Here is a 21,994-nt window from a genome sequence, read left to right as displayed (position 1 = left end):
CGATTTAGCCACCCTAGAAGTGACTTAATCCCATTCACCTTTCTGATTATCACTTCTTTTATGCCACTATCTAAATTGCTTATCAGAATGGACAGGATAGGCGCAACAAAAGTCAAGGTTACAAGTTCCAGACACAAAATATGCGTTCCACTGCTTATCGCGATTTCAGTTATTCCAACATCGAGTTTGCATAACTTAGGTACAAATAGTTCCGGGTGTTTATGTACGGAAAATTGTAATCACAACACAACAGTGGAAAATTATATTGGATGCAAACTTTGTTTATTTTTCAATGTTACTTGTAAGAATGCAGCTTGTCGTTTAAATAAACATCATTTTAAAATATACAAACATAAATTATCGTATCAGTAATGTATGTTCGTATTACCACAACAATAATACATGTGAAGTGGTACGATGATACCTTCCATTACTATTATTAAGTAAGTAACCTTTAAGCAAGATTTACGACCAAGGCTACACTATAGATACGTAATGTGACATAATGATCGTATTACAAGTGCAAACAAAGCTTTATACTCGAATTGGATGATTGCAGTTTTTACGTTGTATTGAGATTCAATTTTAAAAATTATTATGAAAGATGATCGTGAACTAGTGACATTTTAGTGTCATTAAACATGTATGATGTTAGTGAATGTTATACTTCTTCTATCGGGAACCATTTTAGAGGTTCTAAAGATAGTAAAGAGTGAAATGTTTATAGAAGCTAATAGTGTCACCTAATTGTATCGTAAATTCACTTTAGTGTCAAGATTCAATGTAGAGGTTAAGTCTTTAGAAGAGTTCAATGAGAGTCTGTAAAGGACCTTTGTAAAGAGTTGTATCCATAAGTACTCTTATAATGGATTGTTTGATGGCAAACAATTTTATAGTCCATCCTATGTTAAGTGGTCATCACTACCTACTTATGAATATTATCAATACTGGGCTGTAGTCTCCATACTCATGTGTATTATCAGTTTCTATATAACTATTTTGAATAAAGCCTCCATAAACCTTTTTCAAATAATACTTGATTTCCGTTTTATTGTATTTGTATTCATTGAAACAATACACGGACACTTGAGAACTTCCTAGTTCTGCAGTAAATTAAATCGCTTGGAGTTTGCATATATTTATTTGAATGCAGTCATTTTATTACTTAAGTGTTATATTTAATCCATGGTTAATTTAATTGCCTTTGAAGTACTTCGTAAAAATGATGATGGCTACAGGGAAACAATCTATAATAAATTCAGCAATAGGAAGCTACTAATAGTTCATTGGTACTATGTTTTCATATACCTATATCGCTAATAATTCGACAAAATTTATAACTACCGTTCAATGTTCTTTATAACATTTTCCATTGGGTTTCCTTCAGTCAAACATACAGTATCCACTCATTTATTATCGCAAAAACATTAAGTAATCGGCACGTAATACCCACAGCTTGGTAATAACCGTTTATATGTTATGCATAATCAATTTGCTTCTATTTTAGCAATAAATTAAGTGATCTCCTTATCAAGAATCTGTAGCGTAAAATCGTATCCGACAATCGAGCCCACACCCCGAATAAAAAATAATTCCGTGAGTAAATCAATGTCGTGACCGATCCAATACTTCAGCGTTCGTGAGAAAATCGCACCCAAACATCGCAACTTCAGTAAGTACATAATTAGATCGATCTCAATAAAAAAATAAGCCAAGGTCCCTTCACAACAAACTGTTACACGCAAACGATTCACGGTTACGTTTCAATAATAAAAACAAATATTATTTTACGAGCTCATAAATGGCACTATAGTTATCAATCACGATAGTACCTAGGTTTGCATCATGAATTGGACACTTAAATCTATGATCACTTCACATGCAGTCACGATCGGACTCACACACTATTAACAAACAACAGTCATTAACGACATATATGGCCTGTGTCAGATTTGTATATATTTTTAATTTGGTTCGTGATAACTCGCGGCAAACGCATCGGCGAGAAGGCCGCGCGTCGGAAGCTGTGAACAAACTAAACTACTAAGCTATTGTATGCAGGTGGATTGTAGTACGTCCGTTTGCCTTATTATGGCCATTTTCCATTCACACAGTGGGGCAATCCGCTCGCTCGCCGATACGTGTCGCAGTGTGCCACACACTCCGATCGGTAGCGATTCGGCGGTTTCGCCAATGTCTATGCAAATCGCATGTCAAGGTGATAAGGAATTATTGCATAGCGAATCGCTGTTTAAACTACGTATTACGAGTGATTTTGTGCTGTATCTTCAATGTGTACTTGCCAATTTGTTGGTTCGTGCCAATTGCTTTGGCATCGCATTTAGAGTTTGGTTTTATAACTATTTAGGTACTGACCCATTTATTGTCCTAATTGATTTAGCAACATTACTGCTCCTATATGTATATGCAACAAACAGTTGGTATATTCTGCCTTATTAACACAAACTATCATCAGAACTGTCAATTACGATATTGACCGGCAATCATCAGTCGACATTACGGCTTCAACAAGATAACCGACATAACCGTGTTATATCTAGATTGGCCATTTTCTGCTAATAAAGGCATGAAATAAGATCATAGACGCCGTATTGACTACGAAACTGAGTTAGTAAATAATAACTATAATACGATTGTAATGAGAACATCACGATTTGCAAAATGCCAATGTTAAGTTAGCACATATTAAGTCATGACGTTACGATGCAAGAAATGAAAATTGTCGCTATAAACGTCACAAGTGTAGAAAAAAAAATGATAACAATATAATATATAAGCTAATACATAAACTCTATCAAGTCGTCGTTTCATCCGAAAGACTCCTGGACAGAGGCCACCCCAACTGTTATTGGTCTTCAGTAACCCACCAGTAAGTCTATCGAATACTTAGAACATTTTCCGAAGTAGATCAATAATTCCAGATTACCAGTATTGAATAGTTAGGTATTAATATTCAGTTAACTTGCTCATATTTAAAGTCTACACGGCAATGAGCAATCTACACAAAAATATCGTTGCATTATTTAGCTATGAAAAATCATATAGCTATGGGGTACCTATACAATCTTGCTAGGAGATATAATTATATCCTTAGTTGATAATAAGCCAACAATTTCAAATAGTCGTCAAATAGAGTACACGCCTTCCTTGAATCGTGCCTACGGGAAAATCCTTAACAACGATTTAGCTAAAGTAACTTATTATATCTGAGCTATTTATCAATAACCTGCCTGACGTATACCGTAATTTTCGATAAATAATGACATTTATGAGAAACTGACAGCTTTGTACCTAGTGCGTAGATTATTTCATTACTATGATCTAACAAGTTGATCGTAAGACACTTTGCTACAAGTAGCGCCATCTATCAAAACAGCTATGAACTAAAAGGACATCGATGTTATCTCAGTTTTCATTATTGTTTTAGATATTGTATTTTTTTTGTGAAAATTATTCTTAAATATAATTTTCTTGGTGCAAGATATAAATGATTTTTCTCCTCATAAAATATTTACGAATATAAAAGTCAAATCTCAAAAGATCTCAACCAGTTACCTATTTATGTCTTTACAGTAAGTGTACCCGATTCTACTAAGAACGTTTTCAGATCTGATCCCTACACAATTTGAACCGGATACTTGGCACTCCGACGATGTCCCCTCTATCCGGATCGGAACGTCGAAAGCTCATTTGTCCAATGGCCCCTAGTTTACCCCAGTAAATAAACCTTAAGAGCTAAGGATGTTACAAGGATTGATACTTGAGAACTATTGAAAGGAATACTTGAGTGCAAAATTGTACGTAGTTATTGAAAAATTCGGGTCATGTTGCATTTTGCAAATGGACCGAATTTAGCACTAGCTTACTAATGGAGACTTAACAGTCTAGTGACCTTATTTATCGTTATTTTATGTTGATAAAATCTAGGAGTCTTTCAAGAAAATCAGAAACTTAACTGATAGACGGCGCGGACTCCAAAATTCTTAAGTTTGGGTACAAGGGAGGGCGAAGTGTACTTATTGTTATTACACAAATAGCTCTCAAGGATATTTATAAAATATTATTTACAGTACCATCTTAAAATCTAGATTTGTTCCCATGGTAAGTGCACCGTCATGAAATAAAATACAATTTTAGACCTTTAGGTAACAGGTAGAAGGTGAAATATTTTGATTCATACTTACGGTGGCTAATGCCTCCTCATATAAGATACAAATTAAACCTTCAGGTAACACGTAGTAGGTGAAGTATTTTAAGTCAAACTTACGGTGGCTAAAGCCTCCTCGTATGTGGCGGCGTGCAGCGGAGGCGACGCGGGCGGCGTCTCACGAGACACGGCTGTTATCGGCATGTCAGCACATTACGGGTTACTGGGGACAAAAAGAAGTATTAAGTTAGAGTGAGGTTAAAGTCCAGGTCGACGGAGTAGCCAAAATAAAAAAGATTGGCTCAAGGATTGTTAAAAGAAGACAGATTTCAACTTTAAGTCATGGTATTGTGTACTTGTATATAATGTCTAAATTCCTAAGGCTACAATAAATAGGACGCAATTTCGTTTTACGATTAGTTGAATGATCGTTTAAACTTTAAAGCCGGATTTCACGCATTCATTTTATAGCCATTAGTAAACAAAAGTCTATTCGTAGTCTTTGCATCTGCTTAGAATGGAATGACAGTAACAACGACACTTGTTCAATCCAATATTGTACATGTAATTTATGCTAAGAGACTCAACAATACTTTGGCATACATTGCTAGTCCAGCACGTAAATCTTGGACAGCCAATGAGATAAGAATAACAATGTAACGTATTGCAAATTCGGTATATCTGAGTGTTGATCAAATGTTGGTGTGTTGGTTCACAATGGGTCTTGACCTTGGTTCAAGTGTGGCGTCGATGTGACGACTGTGTAAACACACATTACCATACTTGAAGACACCGTGACTAAGCGTGTACTGACATTCACAGGGGTGTATTCTGGTGTCAGGCTGTGGTTACGCTATTTAGTCAACTGGTATAATCTAGATCGAATTACGTGAGTTGGAACAGCCTTAGTAATTTGTATTGTAAGGAACTAACATAAACAAGCCAAACCACAGACTTCTTTTAATAGGAATATCCTTAATGCTGTTCAAATTAATTAGTACGCAAGTCCGATTAATCAGTACCAGAAACTTGGCACGGTAATGAATCTCTATTTGTACAATTTCCATCTATTTCTAGCGTGGAGCTAATTGTCCATGATTGATTAAGCCATTGCTGTTTCAAGGCCGAATCCGAAGGCCTTTTTAACATTAATCAAATGCCTCATTGTTTCGAAATTTTTCACGTAGGTACTTATGCGAAGGAAGCGTAGGTACTTATACATTTAAAATTGAATTCCGGTTTTAATTCCTAGTGAATATGAAATGTAGGAATGTAGCTCAATGTGTTAAATTAAATTCCAAGGAATTTAATGGTCCTGCTTGAGCAATTCATTATCAAGAAGTGAAAAAAAAACTTGTCCGTAAATGTTTTAATAATGCAGATAAATAAAACATCCTACATATTTCCTATATTTTTACATAAATGTAACAATAAATAATATAGCACTGAATATTTTATGTGACACATGTCAGAAACCTGTCGAGTGACTTCAAAAGACGGACGGTCACATGCAAATAAATAGTGTATTATAATCTCAAATATATTATAATGAAATTCTACACGGTACGAGGGGTCATCGGCATCGGTATCCGTTACCCTCTGGACGGCTGAATCGCGGTATCGAATGATTTGACAATACGCCCCTGTGGCGAATTGATGTGAACGATAGAGACATGTGAACACCAAGACGTGAGATCGATAAAGTTATTCGAACTAAAAATAATATTGTGTACTGTATCGAATACTGGACTTTATAGGGTTGTGTGAATTGAATTTTAATTTTATGGTTTTGTGTCTAGGTCATATTTATACGAAAATTATTGTCGTGTAAAATTCAATTACGCATATAACTTTATGGGAAAAACATAATTCTGAATTAATTACAAAGGCTACTTAGAGAATTAATAACTAAAAGAGACTTTAGTAAACATGAGGAGACTTAATTACGGTCTTTCATAGATATTATATCCATGTGCGGTGATCATTATTGTAATTTTATGACAATATTCTTGAACGACGCTAACACAATAAAATTTCCATATCTGCTGAATATTTAATTTAATTGTGACATTCTCCGGAAACGTATAACTTGGACACAACTGATTTAATCATACAAAAATCTTAGACAATAATTTTCTCAAGCTGTCAAGTAAGGATAATAAACCTAGAAACTTAGTAACCTCAGCTGACCCACTCCCCAAAAGAAATTAAATACGACTAAACAGTGCATTTTCATATAACAGATGGTCACCTGATATAAAACTATGCAAAATCTGATAAACGTCCAATGGCAGAAAATAAATACTTTAAGTAACTTAATATGCTATTTATGGACGCTTACGGATCTTGTTTTGATCATTCATGAGAAATGCTTGATCACGAAATAGATATTCATAGATTTAAATAAATGAATGACGACCTTCTTTGACCTACAGAAAACATCTGACGACGAAAAGAGAGAATTTCTCATGAATTACTGAAAATGCAGAGATTTTCTCAGTCTCCTTCTCTTTGCATATTGAAATTTAAACTGTGCAAGTATTCGTCTGCTCTGTAAGAATAAAGCCGTGATCTCGAGGCAATCCAATAACATGCAAGCGAACCCGCAGTCTCGGAGAGCTATTTCAATTTTCCGGTAAGTATTCCTTCTGCGGTATTCCAGTTACGACTATACGAAGTTTACTCAAAATTTTCAGGATGATAGGTACGAGAAAATGTTATATGTACTAAATGGAAAAAAGGAATTAAAGTTAGTATACATACACACATGTAGTTTATACATGTAGGTATGCATTTATATGTAGTTTAAATGAAGTACATCGAAATGCAGAATCACCGCAAAATTTTCCCAACCACTACAAACTAAACCCCTTAACCGCTACTTAAACATACATGGAAGTAGCCATTAACAAGAAGACATCCTTGATGCATGTCCAAGCAAGCTTCCATCACCTACAAAGGAACCTGCTCACCTTTGGCATGACATCAAGAGTATCTTAGATCTCGCCATCAACATTCCGTAGCCATCGCTTCCTCATTAACAGCCTGGTCACGGTACAACGACATAATAATGACTTGAATCGTGAATGAATATACTGACTACTGGATTTGAATTTAACTTTAAGATGTTGGGCCGCTCAATAAAATTCTACATATCCAAAAAAAACCTAAATTCGATTAAATAAAATTTTCATATCCTGTTGAAATTATCTTTAGAATCTCGGCACCCACCTGGTAGGTAAGATGCATTTTTTGTAAATTAGTAGTACAAAGATTTCACAAACCGAGATTCAATCCTGTCAAAAAAAATTAAGGTGAAAATGAGTTTTTCTCGTATTCGTGATTCTAAAGTAAAATAATCTCCTTTTTGATATGGAACAAAAAAAACATCTACCAGTATGAACCACTGTAGTACTAAGGTATTAAAAAAAAACTTCTGAAACTGCCAGCCGGCTCGCAAACTCTGTGATACGACATAGATAGGCTTTGGTAACACGACTAGGACGATGCATCACGGCGTAGTTGGACCGTAGGGAACAAATATTTGTCAGGCCTGTCCATAGTAATTGTACCCAGTCTGCGTATTTGTGCAAGTGAGACTCGTGTCTATGTTGTATGTTGTAGGAGAATCTATATTTGTGTAACTATGAATACCTTAACATGAGGTAAGAAAGCATCATTCTTGGTCTCATTTGTAAGTAAACCATTTGCCATATATGTATAAAGTACATATAAGGTCAAATACGTGCGTATCAATTAAATACCATCATTAACATTCCACAAAAAGAAACCAAAAAAAAAACATTACACCTTCATAATTATTCGATATCGATACAGGCTTATCTTCATCGTATTCGATGGGTATCTCGTTAATTTATCGATGGATAATAAAGAAATAAGCTGTGCAACCTTTTAGTCCAAACAAGGGCAGCTCATGAATCATTCGACCTCACTCCATCCGGTAAGGAAACTTGTTCGGGATCACTTTCTTCAAGTTTCCATACTACTTGAACGCTGTATAATTAAGACTACAATTTAACTCTGTGGACGTAAAAAATAAATACTTGTTTACATTTAACTTTTTTGTATGTAAATATGGATGAAAATACTCGATCAGAAATTTGAATTCCTACAGATTGTACTAAACAACAGAAAAGCTCTGTATGAATAAATCAATTCTATTTATCTTCTAAAAACAAATTTATCCCAACGATATACGAAGATACTTTAATATAACATTCAATAACTTAAACCTTAAATGCAGCGCGCATAATAATCGTCCTTATAGCCGACAACTTCGCATAACAAACATTAATGACAGCCTTCTAAATTAGGTTAAACAGTTGAAGAGCTGCCAATGTCGGTACTATTTCGGAATCGACGATAGAGTCACACATATTCGACCTCCTTTCCTTATTTATATGACACGATATGTGCTCAAGCATTAACGGGTTTAAGTAACTGTTTGGACATCTTTTTATAACAATAGTCGTAAATCTTAGAAAGTGTTAAGCTTAGTTCTATTAAATTCTTTAAAAGCTTTACTTTAATATTCAGTAATTAATGTTGGTTTTTGTAGGTTTAATCTAATCGCTTGTCAAAATTACAACAACCTAGAGAAAATATGAGTTATTCAACCATGAGCAACATTTATAACTATCAATTTGACATAGCCCTCCTAAATCGATATTCATTAAACAATTAATACTAATTTAACAAAATGAACAAATCTTACAAATGAATGTAACACATTTTCTATTCCAATTCACATGCAGTAAAGTTATGTGATAATTGAAATTTCATCGACCGATTTAGGTAACCGTTTATAATTGAAAACGTTACACACGTGGATAACAAACACGATGCGCCCACCGAACAAGAATTCGCCTTTAAATAAACCTAACTCACGCACCTCACCAATTAATCGAACATGTACAATAACGACTTACAAGCGGTTATCAAATCATTTCGCAATAACAGTGTTTAGGTGTTGCATCTATTATGTAGAACCGTCCGTCCAGGCGTGTCCCTATTACGAGCTACGACTGGTTCTCACAGACGTGCGTAGGAGTCTACCAAAAGCTGTGTTTGCGCAACCAACTCCTCCAACAAATCGGCACAATACTCTCCCGTGAAATAATCAATGCTAATTGTTTGATACAACTGACTAATTAAGCGTGAAGGCTTCGATATCATAGAGAACCTTCATCGAAATTCATACGCAAATGTAGATTCAATTTGCTCGGTCTATGTTATCTTATGCAAATTGTACTATGTTTTATTAGAATTGAATGGAATTGGTAAATGTAGCTCCAATACCACGACAGGTCTGGATATTGTTTTGGCGTTATAAATCTTAAGCGATACAGGTTACTTGTTTCGAGTTATGTTGCAATCGCACACCTCAAAAGGTTTAAATATTTATTATTGCGATAGCATCAACGAACTGACATGTTTAAGTAACATGTTCTCTCATAAGAGGGTTAAATAAATTATGTATCTTTACATCTGTATCTCAACATCGCTTTTACACAATAGAAGCAACAGTCATACTAATGCTCAATTTGTCATCCGAGCTTTCATACTGTATCCGAACACTTGTTTGAGTTCATCGATTTGCGAAAACCCGCCAAACTCGATATCGATACCGAATTCGGTGTCGATAAATAATTCATGTATTCTCGCACAATAGGGTTTGCAGAATCACTTTTATGGCTCGTAATTCGTTGAAAAAGTAACGAAATAAATACGAAATGATTGTCATGCTTACCATATTAAAGCAAAAATTGTACTTTGATTGAATATGTTTAAAGTTCTTCAAAAATCGTTAGACGCCTTTTAAAACTTGTTGAGTTTTTTCTGGAAGGCTTGGCATGTAAAAAAAAAACTGACAGTTTTATAGATTGTGACTAATAATTTACATGTTTGATAAGTTTTTATTTTTATAAGCAGTGTTAATACTATTGTGCAAACCAAATGGATTAAAAGGTATTTGGTAAAATATAAATGACTATGTTCTTAAATCTTATTTGACAGTTTTATCTTTTAGAAGTGTTAAAAAGCTAATGGAAGCTTTCTTTTTAATTTATACATATTATTAAAATATGCTAATGTTTAACACATTAAACTTTTATTTCTGTTTATTGTTCTCTTTTCTTTGAATTTAAACAATGGGTGAATTATGGGTAGACTGAGACCCATTTTCATCGCTAACATAAATGTCGATTTTTCGTAAAATAACTGTTTTCTTTGAAAATTGAAAGTTACATTTTATAGTAAATAGTAGTTATAAAAAAAATTGCGTTTCCATGTGCAAGAACTTGGGCCTAATACTAGTATTTCGCAAGATTTATGATAAAAGGGACCTATTACTGAACCGAAGAGATGACATGCAACACTCATATCTCGATAGTGAATAATCAATCACACGTAAGTGTGTTACCAGTACATAATATATTATGATGTAACAACATACAAACACATGGAATACGCAGGTATGTACATACTACTCTTTGATGTCCCAATTAACCGGAATGATAAACGCATTCAATAATAACGATTAACTCCCATTACTTACGTAACCAAATTAATACAAATTAGTAATATAATTTATTACTGACATGAATAAATGGAATTTAGAATGTTAATTTGTTCTTTTTTCTAATGATTTATTACAAATTAATTCATTGAGGATAGTTGGTTAAAAATTGTTGTAATATATTTTCCAATTAGTTATAATTTGTTGCCTATTAGAGTCATCTATATAGAGCTGTTAAATACAGACTCATAGCTAACAGGTATTAATATTAATGACAAGTAAAAAGTGTAAGTACTTAATATTTTTTTCGATTGTCGGAAGGTCGGACATGTCATTATCCTCGCGCAAAATGCAAGAGGTATCATTTATAGCTTGTTACATCCTTGCTGCCATTTAGAAACAGTTAGGTATATAAAAACTTTTCTTTAGTGAATTTGTACATTTTGAAACATCAATCAAGAGTTTCTACTGACTAAAGAGAGAGCGACAATACTCGTATAAGGGAAATAATGACAATGATCTGCATAAGTCCTCCATAAAAGCATTGCTTAACGAAGGCCACCCACTCATCAGTGAAAGTTACACTAAAATCAGTTTAGCAGTTTCCGAGTTTGTACTTAATTAGCCATCTTATATTCGTAGAGCCGTGTGCATCGTACCTTCTTTGTTTTGCTTGAGTAAAGCCCATATAGACGTAGTATATTTAGTTGTTAGCATTACATCACTGTTATGTAAACGTTTTGACAAGCCTAGTCGTGTCATCTCTATTAATATATTATGTATATTACAAACTAGTCTATGATGACCTCTGTAATTATCAACAGCAAAAACATATGGCTTACATACTGCAGGTCATCATAAAGTGGTATAGATGCGTCTTCATTCGTGGGAAAAATGTACGTACGACATTAGTGTAACAAGTTCGTCAATGTTTTATGCAGATATCCAACAGATATGGGTTAGTCGACTACACACGTTTTCACAATTATATTTCATAGTTGTTGAAACCTGACTTAACGATGACTTAGTCGCGTATAACATGTTGATGAATGACTAAACATTAGTAGACGTAATTTATGAAAGTGACCTTTTTAACAGTAAAACCTATTTTGCAATACTATTTAGGTAAGTTCCCATATAAATAAGGTTGAGTCGTGATAACAATGTGACTGTTTGTTCGATTCGCACGTCCTTAAATGTCGCTTTTTGTAAATAACTCGCCGGTTATTGATCTGCCGTCAGAATACAATGGCAATAACACTGAAATACTGTTATCTACGTGAAGTGTTGTTTATATTGCATGAATACGAATTCACACTTTAACCCCTTTTGCAAATAAAAATACGTGCATCAGGAAAACAATATAAATAGTTAATCACTTTTAGGAATAGGTATATAAAAATATCTATCTTCCACCATCGGTTTTTCCCGCGTCATGTGGGGACTATTTTACGTACCCGAATAAACAGCCTATCGCCGATTAATGAGCGGTCTAACGCTGAAAGACTTTTCAAATCGCGCATTCAAACAGACAAACCCTACATAAGCCAAACTTATTAATATAGAGCTATTAAACCAAGTTAACGCCTCAACCAAAACCTACATAAACTCATTAACCTAATTCGGTACTCCGACCGTAGTTCGACACTGAGAACAATAAACCTTCATAATTCGCGAGTTACGTGGGTTGTTCCGAGTCGTAGGGTCATGTCAACCTCGACATTGCCGACATTTGCCGAGGATTTCCGAGGATTTCCGAGGAATGTCGAGGACTGTCGCGACGATCGCGCGTGATACGAATATAGACATTAAGCGAATTAACTATAGTTCAATGCCATTGTATGGGTTTACCCGTAACAGCTTTTCACTCATTGTTTGTATTCTATTAGAGGTATAATGAGCTTGTACGATGATCTAAGGTAAAATGAAAGCTTGCGACAGATGAATTGAAAACTTTATTATTGAAAGGGTAGAAAAGAAAGACTGGTTAGTACCTAACTTAACAATTTAATGCACAACTGAGAAAATGTATGAAAATCGAAAAATAATAGATCAATGTTATTATACTCTTACAAACTCCAGAATAGGACAATAGCTGCGTATCGAAAGGTACCTATTGCTATATGAAATTCGGAGACATCCAAAAATTTACACTAAATAAAAATAAATTAATGTTTCCAAATGAATGTTGCAAGCTATTCAATAACTGAATCAAGAATAATTATGTACACATTAAATTAAAAACTAGATACTCAAGCATTTCGTACAAAACGTTGACAAAAACGTAAAACATCAAATTCGTCAACATTCCGTATGACGTAACCTCTTACACCATAATATAGGAGACTTTTTCCTTGATTTACGATAAGGAATTTTCGAGAAAACATTCCTAGCATGCGTAATGAAGAATTTGAAGCCTACAAGCCTTAACCGACCTTGATGGCAGGTGTTTCTCTGAATTATGTTAATTATGGGCACACAAATGTGTCAAGGAAAACCGATATGTTTTTATTTTTATGTCCTATCTATATTTAAAAGGGTTGTAGGTATTTTTCCTCAATGAATTGTTAAAAATTTGACCATCAATGTAGAAACACCCTATTCCTGAAACTCAAAAACAAACTATATGCGCTTCAAACGTTTTGATTGTTACCTGAATTAGATATTCTTGGAATTTGCTGACGTTCTACTCGTAACTCGTTAGTTTGTGCTAAGCTCGGTTAGTTAAAACTTTCAGTGAAATCTAGATTTCCAGGATATACCTAATGAGACGTCATAGCGTGTTTTAATACAACTGTTACATGTATTTAACGTATGCCTGCAAGAACGACTATAATTATTATCTTAATTCATCATCACCTTACACAATATAATGTCATGTGTTCGGCATTTATGTGACATGTCAAAACTAGTCCTACAGCAAATGCTATACTTTACTCTCACTGATACTATGAGTACCTACTTAGTGAAAATAGCTCATTTTCCTTGCGCAAGTGTATGCGGAGACTGTCACAAGATGATTATTTCCCCATCTTGAATTAGGGCGAACGAGCTCAATCGCAATATTTTCTACACATCTACATCACCATATCCTGCTTCAAGAATGCGACATTACCATGTTACGTTCACCAGTAGATCTACATATATCAAGAAATACATTTGCCATAATTGTCACCAACGCATTCATTGCAGAAGATATAACACTACTAATCTTTATTTCCAAATAATTACCCACAGTCACTCTCAACATCTCCCGAGCCTTCTCCCAACTATGTTGGGGTCGGCTTCTAGTCGAAATAAATGCAGCTAAATACCAGTGTATTACCCACAATCCCTCTTAATAGAACACAGATTACTTTATAGTTAAAGGCTCATTATTTAACAATAATAACGCGGTTTCTTTGATACCAGATTAATTCAATGATCCAAAAAAGTGACATAATAAATAAAATAACTCGTTGGCGACCGGCGGCGCGCATGACTGATTGATCAGCAAAAACAGTGACAAGGTCACCGCGGTCACTGTGAGAAGCGACCATCCTCTGAAGGTCGGTACAGGTCTCCAGTGTTACCAGGAAAACCTGATGTATGTACTAGATAAGTCATTAAGTATCTTGTAAACATATATGCCTACGTAAGTGCGTGATTAACAGGATTACTCACAATATAAAACCGTTTCAAGAAATTCATTCGTCGACAAAATGGGTATAAATAAACCATCTTTCAACATCACCTTGAAAGTAAAACATCTGTAAAGTATGTTTATATCAAAATTGTAACCATCTCTTAAACGTAAAATGAAAATTAAATTCCTAAACAAGCACACGCATAAAACTTCATACTGAAATCTAAAATTCACCTAGCAAAGCATTCTAAACAATTTTCCGCCCGTACTTGACTGCAAGGAAAATCCGCTTTAAAACATATTCCCGCCAACTTCCGCAGGATGTTCAGTGGAAGTATTTCAGCGCTCGAAGTTGTGGGAAAATCATGGGTTTTTTTATCTTTTTACACAGTCTTACTACGTGTACCTGTGTGTCAGCAAATACATTACATACATTGACTTGGTTGACGACTTTAGATGTCAGATCTGTGTCAAGTCGAATCGATGAAATTGCATATCGCAAAAGGAAAACTGAAAACTACATATATTGCCAGTTATGTTTAATAACCGTAAAAGAAAATTCGAGCCCATTGCAATAAAATATTTTTATTGATATTGCACTGAGTCGTGGAACAAATATTTAATCAATCTGAGATACGATTGAATCAAGGGTTAATATAAACACAAAACAAAGAAATCATAATTATTGGCATACCATCACAATGTTTGCACACTTTGCCGCTAAACACTGTTATTACAAAGACGGTCCCCATTAGTTTTTAAACGAAATTCTTGTGGTAAACTGTCATCACGCAAAAATAGATAAGTAATCATACAGGTACATCTTATTAATCTCCATAGGTAGATACTAATTTGCCATCTTGATCTGAACTACGCATTAATTCAATTAATAATCACATGAAACTAAGAACATTAATTCGGAACTTTTTGCGTTTGATTAAATACACCACGTTCGCAATTAAAATACTTTATTAATTTTGCATTTGAATCATTAATCAAAGACCGTATGCAATTTGTTTCAATATAAATTCGTTTCAATATAATGTACGCAAGGTATGACTCATAGCACTTATTTCAGGTTATTATTATGTGTTGATAAAGAATTACGTATGTTAACAATATTTTTATAAAATGTGCAATAAAACTTGATAAACTCGACATTTAGTGGATTCAACACCTCGGAAACTATCCAGCACGACTTACAAGGTGAACCGGGACAGCAAATTAATGAAGTCCACTTCGGTAGGTAGACATTCTCGCCTTAGTAACGAGGTGTTGTAGCAATGCTAGGTTCTGGTAGTAAATAATCAGGTAGACGCCAACATCGGCCGTGCAAGGAATGCGCTCAAATGCTCGCTCGACGCCCCTGGCACCGGACGACCGGCTCCTATCGCAGCATTTTAAAACATTACAACGGTAAATTAGGAATTTGAAGTTTGCGGTAGTTGGAAAAGCTCCTAATTATTTTACTTAATAAACCTCTATGTTACAAACTCTCTAATTTACGGTAAATTGCTCTTTGGGACCAGCTGCCATTATTGTGTATCAGAAGAGATTGAGATCGAATGAGATTGTCTTTCCGGTTCTTTCATTAGGTATCTGCGTTAATCTAAGTAACTGCGATAAAACAAAACTGAAAAATAAGCGGATTTGCACATACCTTATACTCGTAGTTTAAGATTAAAAGCATTTACGAAGAGGACGCGTTTCTTTTAATTTTCTTTGCTTTTTAAAGTTTCTTCCATATAATTAATCTGTTACCATTATAAATATTGTCATATAGATTATCTAGTTACATCAGATACCAGTATTATTTCAAAGGAACATAACGCTTATTATTTGAAAGCTCAAGCAAGGCTATTTCCGCGGAAAGTAGTTACTTACCTATAGTAAAACCCGTGGGCGCGCAAACTAATTAGCAAATATTTGTTCAGAGTAAGTGATAATTGTGATTCCAGTCATTATAGTTCGGCCATTCAGAGAATGCGTTCCTGACACGTCGCGATTGAACTGACGACGTAACTACATTCATTGATTATTGATATAATAATGTTGTTTTAATGCTCCTCAATTGTTAAAACGGTAAACAACCAGCAAAAATATTTTTATCGTAACTGCAACGCCATTGCAAAGTTACGTCGTCAGTTCAATCGCGACGTGTCAGGAACGCATTCTCTGAATGGCCGAACTATAGCGGGTTTACTCCTCGCGTCATGAATGAAAACATTCCTTGAATGTCAATGACATGTGCTATCCAGTTTGACGTCAATTTATTGTTGATTTTTGTAAACTTGGCTTACGGACTATCTTTAGTAAAAAAGAGCTGGAACTTACATGTCGATATAACGCAGAACAACACCAATACATTAACCCATAAAAGCTTAAAATTTAAATGATACCTATCATTATGACATCATCGTATAGGTTGATACGACAAAATCCAACCCAAAGTTGCAATACATGCTATCAAAATAAACAGTCTAATCCCACTAAGTTCTAACTTGTTACATCGTTATTACAATTCACTAATTGCGAAATAATCTCGCCACACACAGTCGAAATCCAAGTTCTGATAACTTAGTTCACCCGCATACATAGCATGGCAACTTAATGCGTTTATAAGAACTTATTTCCTCCAACCAGCTAGGTAAACAAGAAACATAGCTTAGTAACATAGTTTCTTAGAAAACGATTGCTTATCATGCACGGATGTGACTAACATAAATCCTGTCCGAGTTTTTACGATTATTAGTCTGACTTCGTTGTTATGTACAAATATACACGACCACATGTGGCGTTGTGTCAATTGTAATCATACAAATATCGATACTGTTGCATAGAAGATATAGATTATAATTGCCTGATCTTTTCTGTGTTGACATCGGCTTCAGTGCATATAAAAACTATGCCTTTGGTCCAATCGTATTATCTGAATAATCAAACATCATAACAGTCTAATTAAACATTCGAGAACAACTATTTACCTGTCCAAATATGGCACACAGTTTTTGTCTGTTTGTTCCATGGTAATCTATAAAAAGCTTCGTAAATAAAGGTGAACCTTTATTCGCTCCGGGTCATTTAATATTAACAGCGCATCAACATTTTGTCTTTCACGCGTTTTATTTTAAGTCTACTTAAGATTACACCTGCTGATATATGTGATTAATTTATTATTTTCCTTTTTGTTCCCGTTTTCTTTTTAAGTATTCATCGGCGTATCGTACAACTTAAAACGAGATCCAGGTACCGAAAAGAGAACAAAAATTTAATTACCAAAGCGATCCCAATGGCACGCTCTTGACTTCGCACCTAATGTCAAAGATCAATGTACTGAAAAAGCATTATTTTATTATCTTTATAACATTACATTTGTGAGTGATCGACAAAGATGCGCCTACGCACTTCTGACAAACAAACCGCTGCTATTATACATCAATCTAATATAATAACGCCTCCGCCAATGTTTTGTGTCCCTTTTTTTGTCAGTTTATGACTAATAATTATGTCGAGACGCATAAAAATAATAGTTCTGTAATAATAATAGCGCGGTCATGATTATTATGATACACTAATGGCTTATTTATGCCATCTGATGTATGTTAAACATATTGTAGATAAATTACGAAAAGTTATATAGTTTTTCGTGAATGTAATATTTGTTTAACCTTTATATGCATGCATATTACGGTTTAATGATTCAGATATAAATTGCTTCCACTTCCATGAAACCAGCTAGTAATTATTAGGTACTTTATGAGTAATTCACTAACCCAAAAATTTTTACCACAGAGATAATTTCTGTACCTAACTTACTTCTCTACAGTAATAACTAAAACATATTAACAAATTCCCGTCTATTTAAAGGTAAATAAATAGTAGTGATCAAGACTGGCAACTATGCACAGACACAATGGTCGCCACGGATAATGCGATAACACAACGTTACAGCTGATCGCTCGCTATGGTACGCTTCCCTGCGTACGAGTCTATCGATATATTTAATCGTTTTTGCGATATATTCTTTAGATATTTTTTTCTCCATATAGTAGATAGATACTATAATAGCATAATATGTTGATAGCCAGCATGCATTTATTTTAACTGACTTCAAAAAAAGGAGCTTCGCAATTTGACCTGAATACTTGAATGCAACCGATTTTGATGCAGTTTTTAGCATTGTATTTGTCTGAATTAGGAGGTCATAGGTGCATTATTGATTTTACCACATCATATTTAAATTCAAATTGAATTCTCTGAACTTTTTAAAAGGAACAAATCAGCTGTAATACGCTCCTTAAAGAACAATGTCAGGTTTCGGCCCACCCAATCAACTTTTAAAACTAAATTCTCACGGACACAAAGTTCTTTACTACAACAATTTAAATATAAAATACTAACTTCTTATAAAATATTTAATTGTTATCTAGAACTTTTCCAAAAAAAAAAATATCGTTTTAATAAGTAATTATTTTGTTTATCGAGTTCAGGTTTTTCGTTTTAATAATTTGGTTTTGAGAAGTTCAATGCAAAAGTGGAAAACATAGAAAAGCTTCTGACATTAAACTATACAAAAAACTGTAAGAATTTTCACTGTCCATTAAATATTTTTATTGAGCCTAAGTTACTATGGACGTCTGACATTGTTCTTTAAGGTATGTTTAACAAAACTAAACTATCGATACTTCCAATTCGATACAATACTCGTTACAGCTGATCGATCGGTTCGGTATGTTTCCTGCGCCCGCGCCGCTAGGCCGCGACATCCGTCGCACGCGCTGTCGAAAGGCGCATACGGTTTTAATGACTTTATAATTAGAAGGCTTTACCTATGTAATGTATACCATGACAATATAGGTACAAAATTGGTGAGAATTCGTAACTTCATCTAAGTTCAACTTTTAGTAATTAACCGAATTTAATTTAAACTGCTTTGGAACCTGACTGTTCTAAAATTACACCAACACATTATCACAGATTCAAATAATACGAGGAAATTAGCTACTTTATTTATTTTTTTTATCCACAATAAAGAACATTTAATCCTTATCAGGAAATACAAAGCCGTATAAGCTACATCATTTTATGCGTACATAAAGTTAATTGACTAACTAACTAGCTTATGTAAATAGTTTAACATAAACCATGGTATGTTAATTTCCATTAGTAGGAAAATGAAGTAATCTTCGTATTAGTAAAATAGTCTCGTACATGGAAACATGTGCATATTGTGTAAAGAGTTAGGTACTTCCAGGAGATGTTTCATATACATACTTGGATCAGTCATCCATATGTCTTATGGAAATATATGTCACAGAATAATCAGTGAAAATATGTCTTAAGTTTTTAACTGCAATTTTGGAAAACCCACAACAAAATCTTGAAAATTGCGACTTCGATCGCACATTTGTTTCATTCCATGTGACATTCCAACAATTAATTTCGACTGGATCCGTTCGAATAACAATAATTAAATCATCGATGAATGAAGTATAAGCCTGTACAATTAAATAACTACTTAGTAGTCCAATACAATATCCAATAAACAAGGCGATAGATTCGCAGCGATTCACGCTAACGCTTCAGGAAACAAACATTAACATAATCACATACACAATGTGCAGGCATTATGGTAATATTTCCACCTAACCTGCCACCTAGAGCGACACCTACGTCACTGAACATTATGTTTCACATACCATTCATACGTTATGTCATTCCTAAGTATACACTTAAACGAAAATGGAACCGGAAAATCTTCGAAAATGCGTCAGTACTCCTTATTTATCTATCTATACACCTATTGTTTCTGTATTAATAATCCACCTGTTACGAGTACTCATTATAAATTCTGCCTCATCACATAAATATGTACCGAGTCGTTTAATATAATTGTTGCCATCAACGTGTGTAATTGATACAATCTTCACCCAACAAAAAATGTGTAAAGACCTCTAATGCCGTGTAGCTGTTATCGCATGTATAATTAAGTAGTTACAAACCTCCGTTCAATAAAAAAACCACACGTAAACTTCACAATTTACACTACAAAACAGCGGCACCGTTTAAAAACTTTCAGTCACTTCACTGAAAACAATGAAAATTATTCACAGATTAGTAAAATTGTAGTTACACAAACTATGCTAATGATGGCACTAACATTCCGACACGTACGGGTTTTTGTTTTACGTTTAACAAGGACTTTTCATTCAGAAAAATGTGTAAAACGTATCGGTGGAAATCGATGGTGTTGATCGATCGCACACGCGGTCGCGAGCGAGAGGGAGACACTACAGTATGACACGGCGGTGGCGCGCCTCGTGTACTGCGCAAGAGTGGGGGCCGCGAGGACTAACATGGAAAACTGCGTGGAAGCAGCCTTACAGTGACGGACTGAGGCGACCGAGGCCCGTGCCGTAGCATATCGGATTGGCTACGAGCCCGGAAAATTGCCCATCAAATTATTGTGCAGTTTTTCAGCACTGTCTGGCTTCTTATTAACGATGCCACTTAAAACAGATGCGTTGTCATGATATTTGCGATATGACGGTTCAGTTTTTTTTTATTATCCAGGCTAGGATTTAATTTTAGTTTGGTATTCAATTTATCACAATTACAAAATCGTCTAATTTTGTATTTACAGAATAAGTTTCTGTTTAAATCAACTGAAAAATGGAAATTGAAATTAATTGAATATAAAATGCATGTTACTGCAGAATCCTCCACTCCCCTTTTGTTACCTGACCAAATTCAGAACGGTCACAAAACTCAACACAACATTTGTTATTCGTTTAATCCGGCCCTGGATTACAACTTTAATATCTTATTTAAATTAACTGTCGGTATTTCGCATTAAGTATTGCTATGGGGAACAATCTGGTTATTCTACATTTAAAACTGGTTTCGATCAAAAACATCTTTATAGTTTTTGCTTTACCTACCTGTGATGATCGAATAAACGGCGTTAATTCCATGAAAATCTATAAAGTTACATCATATTAACGGCTTAAATATCCTTCTTAGAAAAATATTATTGGTATGGTAATTAAATCACTTAACTTTAGAACACTAGTTTCTTATAAATCATTTCAAAATCATTCAAATCTAAGTATACTTTATAGTTTTTGACAACCAAACATTTACCTACTACTTACTAGGACTGAGAAGCTCAAAACCCACACACATCATTATGTTCAATAGCAAAAAATACAAGAAGTAAGAAGTCGTTCAATATACCACCCTCGACTGACTCATCAAGAATGGAATATGAATTGCCTTTGGAAAACAAAAGAGAATCATGTCCGTCCAGTACTCATAAGGGTAGGTATAGGTACTTGTAGGAGCCTAATTCATAATATCTGAGTTGTTTATAAACATCATTAAAATTAAAAACCTATCCGGAAGTCGTACTGGTAAAATATAGATACATAAGGAACTAGAATCAATAATAAAACGTTTATTTAGAAAAGCAAAAGTTAATACTCTCAAGACCTCGCACCGAAGCCTATTTTTATAACTAGGCACGTCCTAATAGATACTACACAAATCAAAAAGTAGTATTTGTAAAAAAGCTCAGGTAAAGTTTACCGCAATTTATTCCGAGGTTTAAGCGTTAACAACATGTTTAAACATTACTAATATACGGATGTTTATTCGATTAATT

At 34.3% G+C, this 21,994-nt stretch overlaps 1 protein-coding gene across 4 annotated transcripts in view; it reads right to left on the bottom strand.

Moving 5' to 3' along the window:
* Positions 1-20,660, bottom strand: part of LOC124637713 (serine/arginine repetitive matrix protein 1) — a 111,469-nt gene extending 90,809 nt beyond the window's left edge. For 2 of the 4 annotated variants that reach the window (XM_047174335.1, XM_047174337.1), the window contains exon 1: positions 1,792-2,028. Coding sequence is in view for 2 of the 4 variants with exons in the window: in XM_047174339.1 (XP_047030295.1) it covers positions 4,289-4,372 (84 nt within the window). In the remaining 2 variants the exon portion in view is untranslated. Of the gene's footprint in view, positions 1-1,791; positions 2,029-4,288; positions 4,392-20,333 lie in introns of those variants that run through there. The other 2 variants (XM_047174339.1, XM_047174338.1) reach the window with 2 other exon arrangements.
* Between the last annotated feature and the right edge of the window lie 1,334 nt (positions 20,661-21,994).

This window comes from Helicoverpa zea, chromosome 16 (genome assembly GCF_022581195.2).
Source record: "Helicoverpa zea isolate HzStark_Cry1AcR chromosome 16, ilHelZeax1.1, whole genome shotgun sequence".
Classification (NCBI taxonomy): domain Eukaryota; kingdom Metazoa; phylum Arthropoda; class Insecta; order Lepidoptera; family Noctuidae; genus Helicoverpa; species Helicoverpa zea.
Note: the sequence above shows the minus strand (reverse complement) of the source record. Positions and strands in the feature narration are given on the sequence as shown.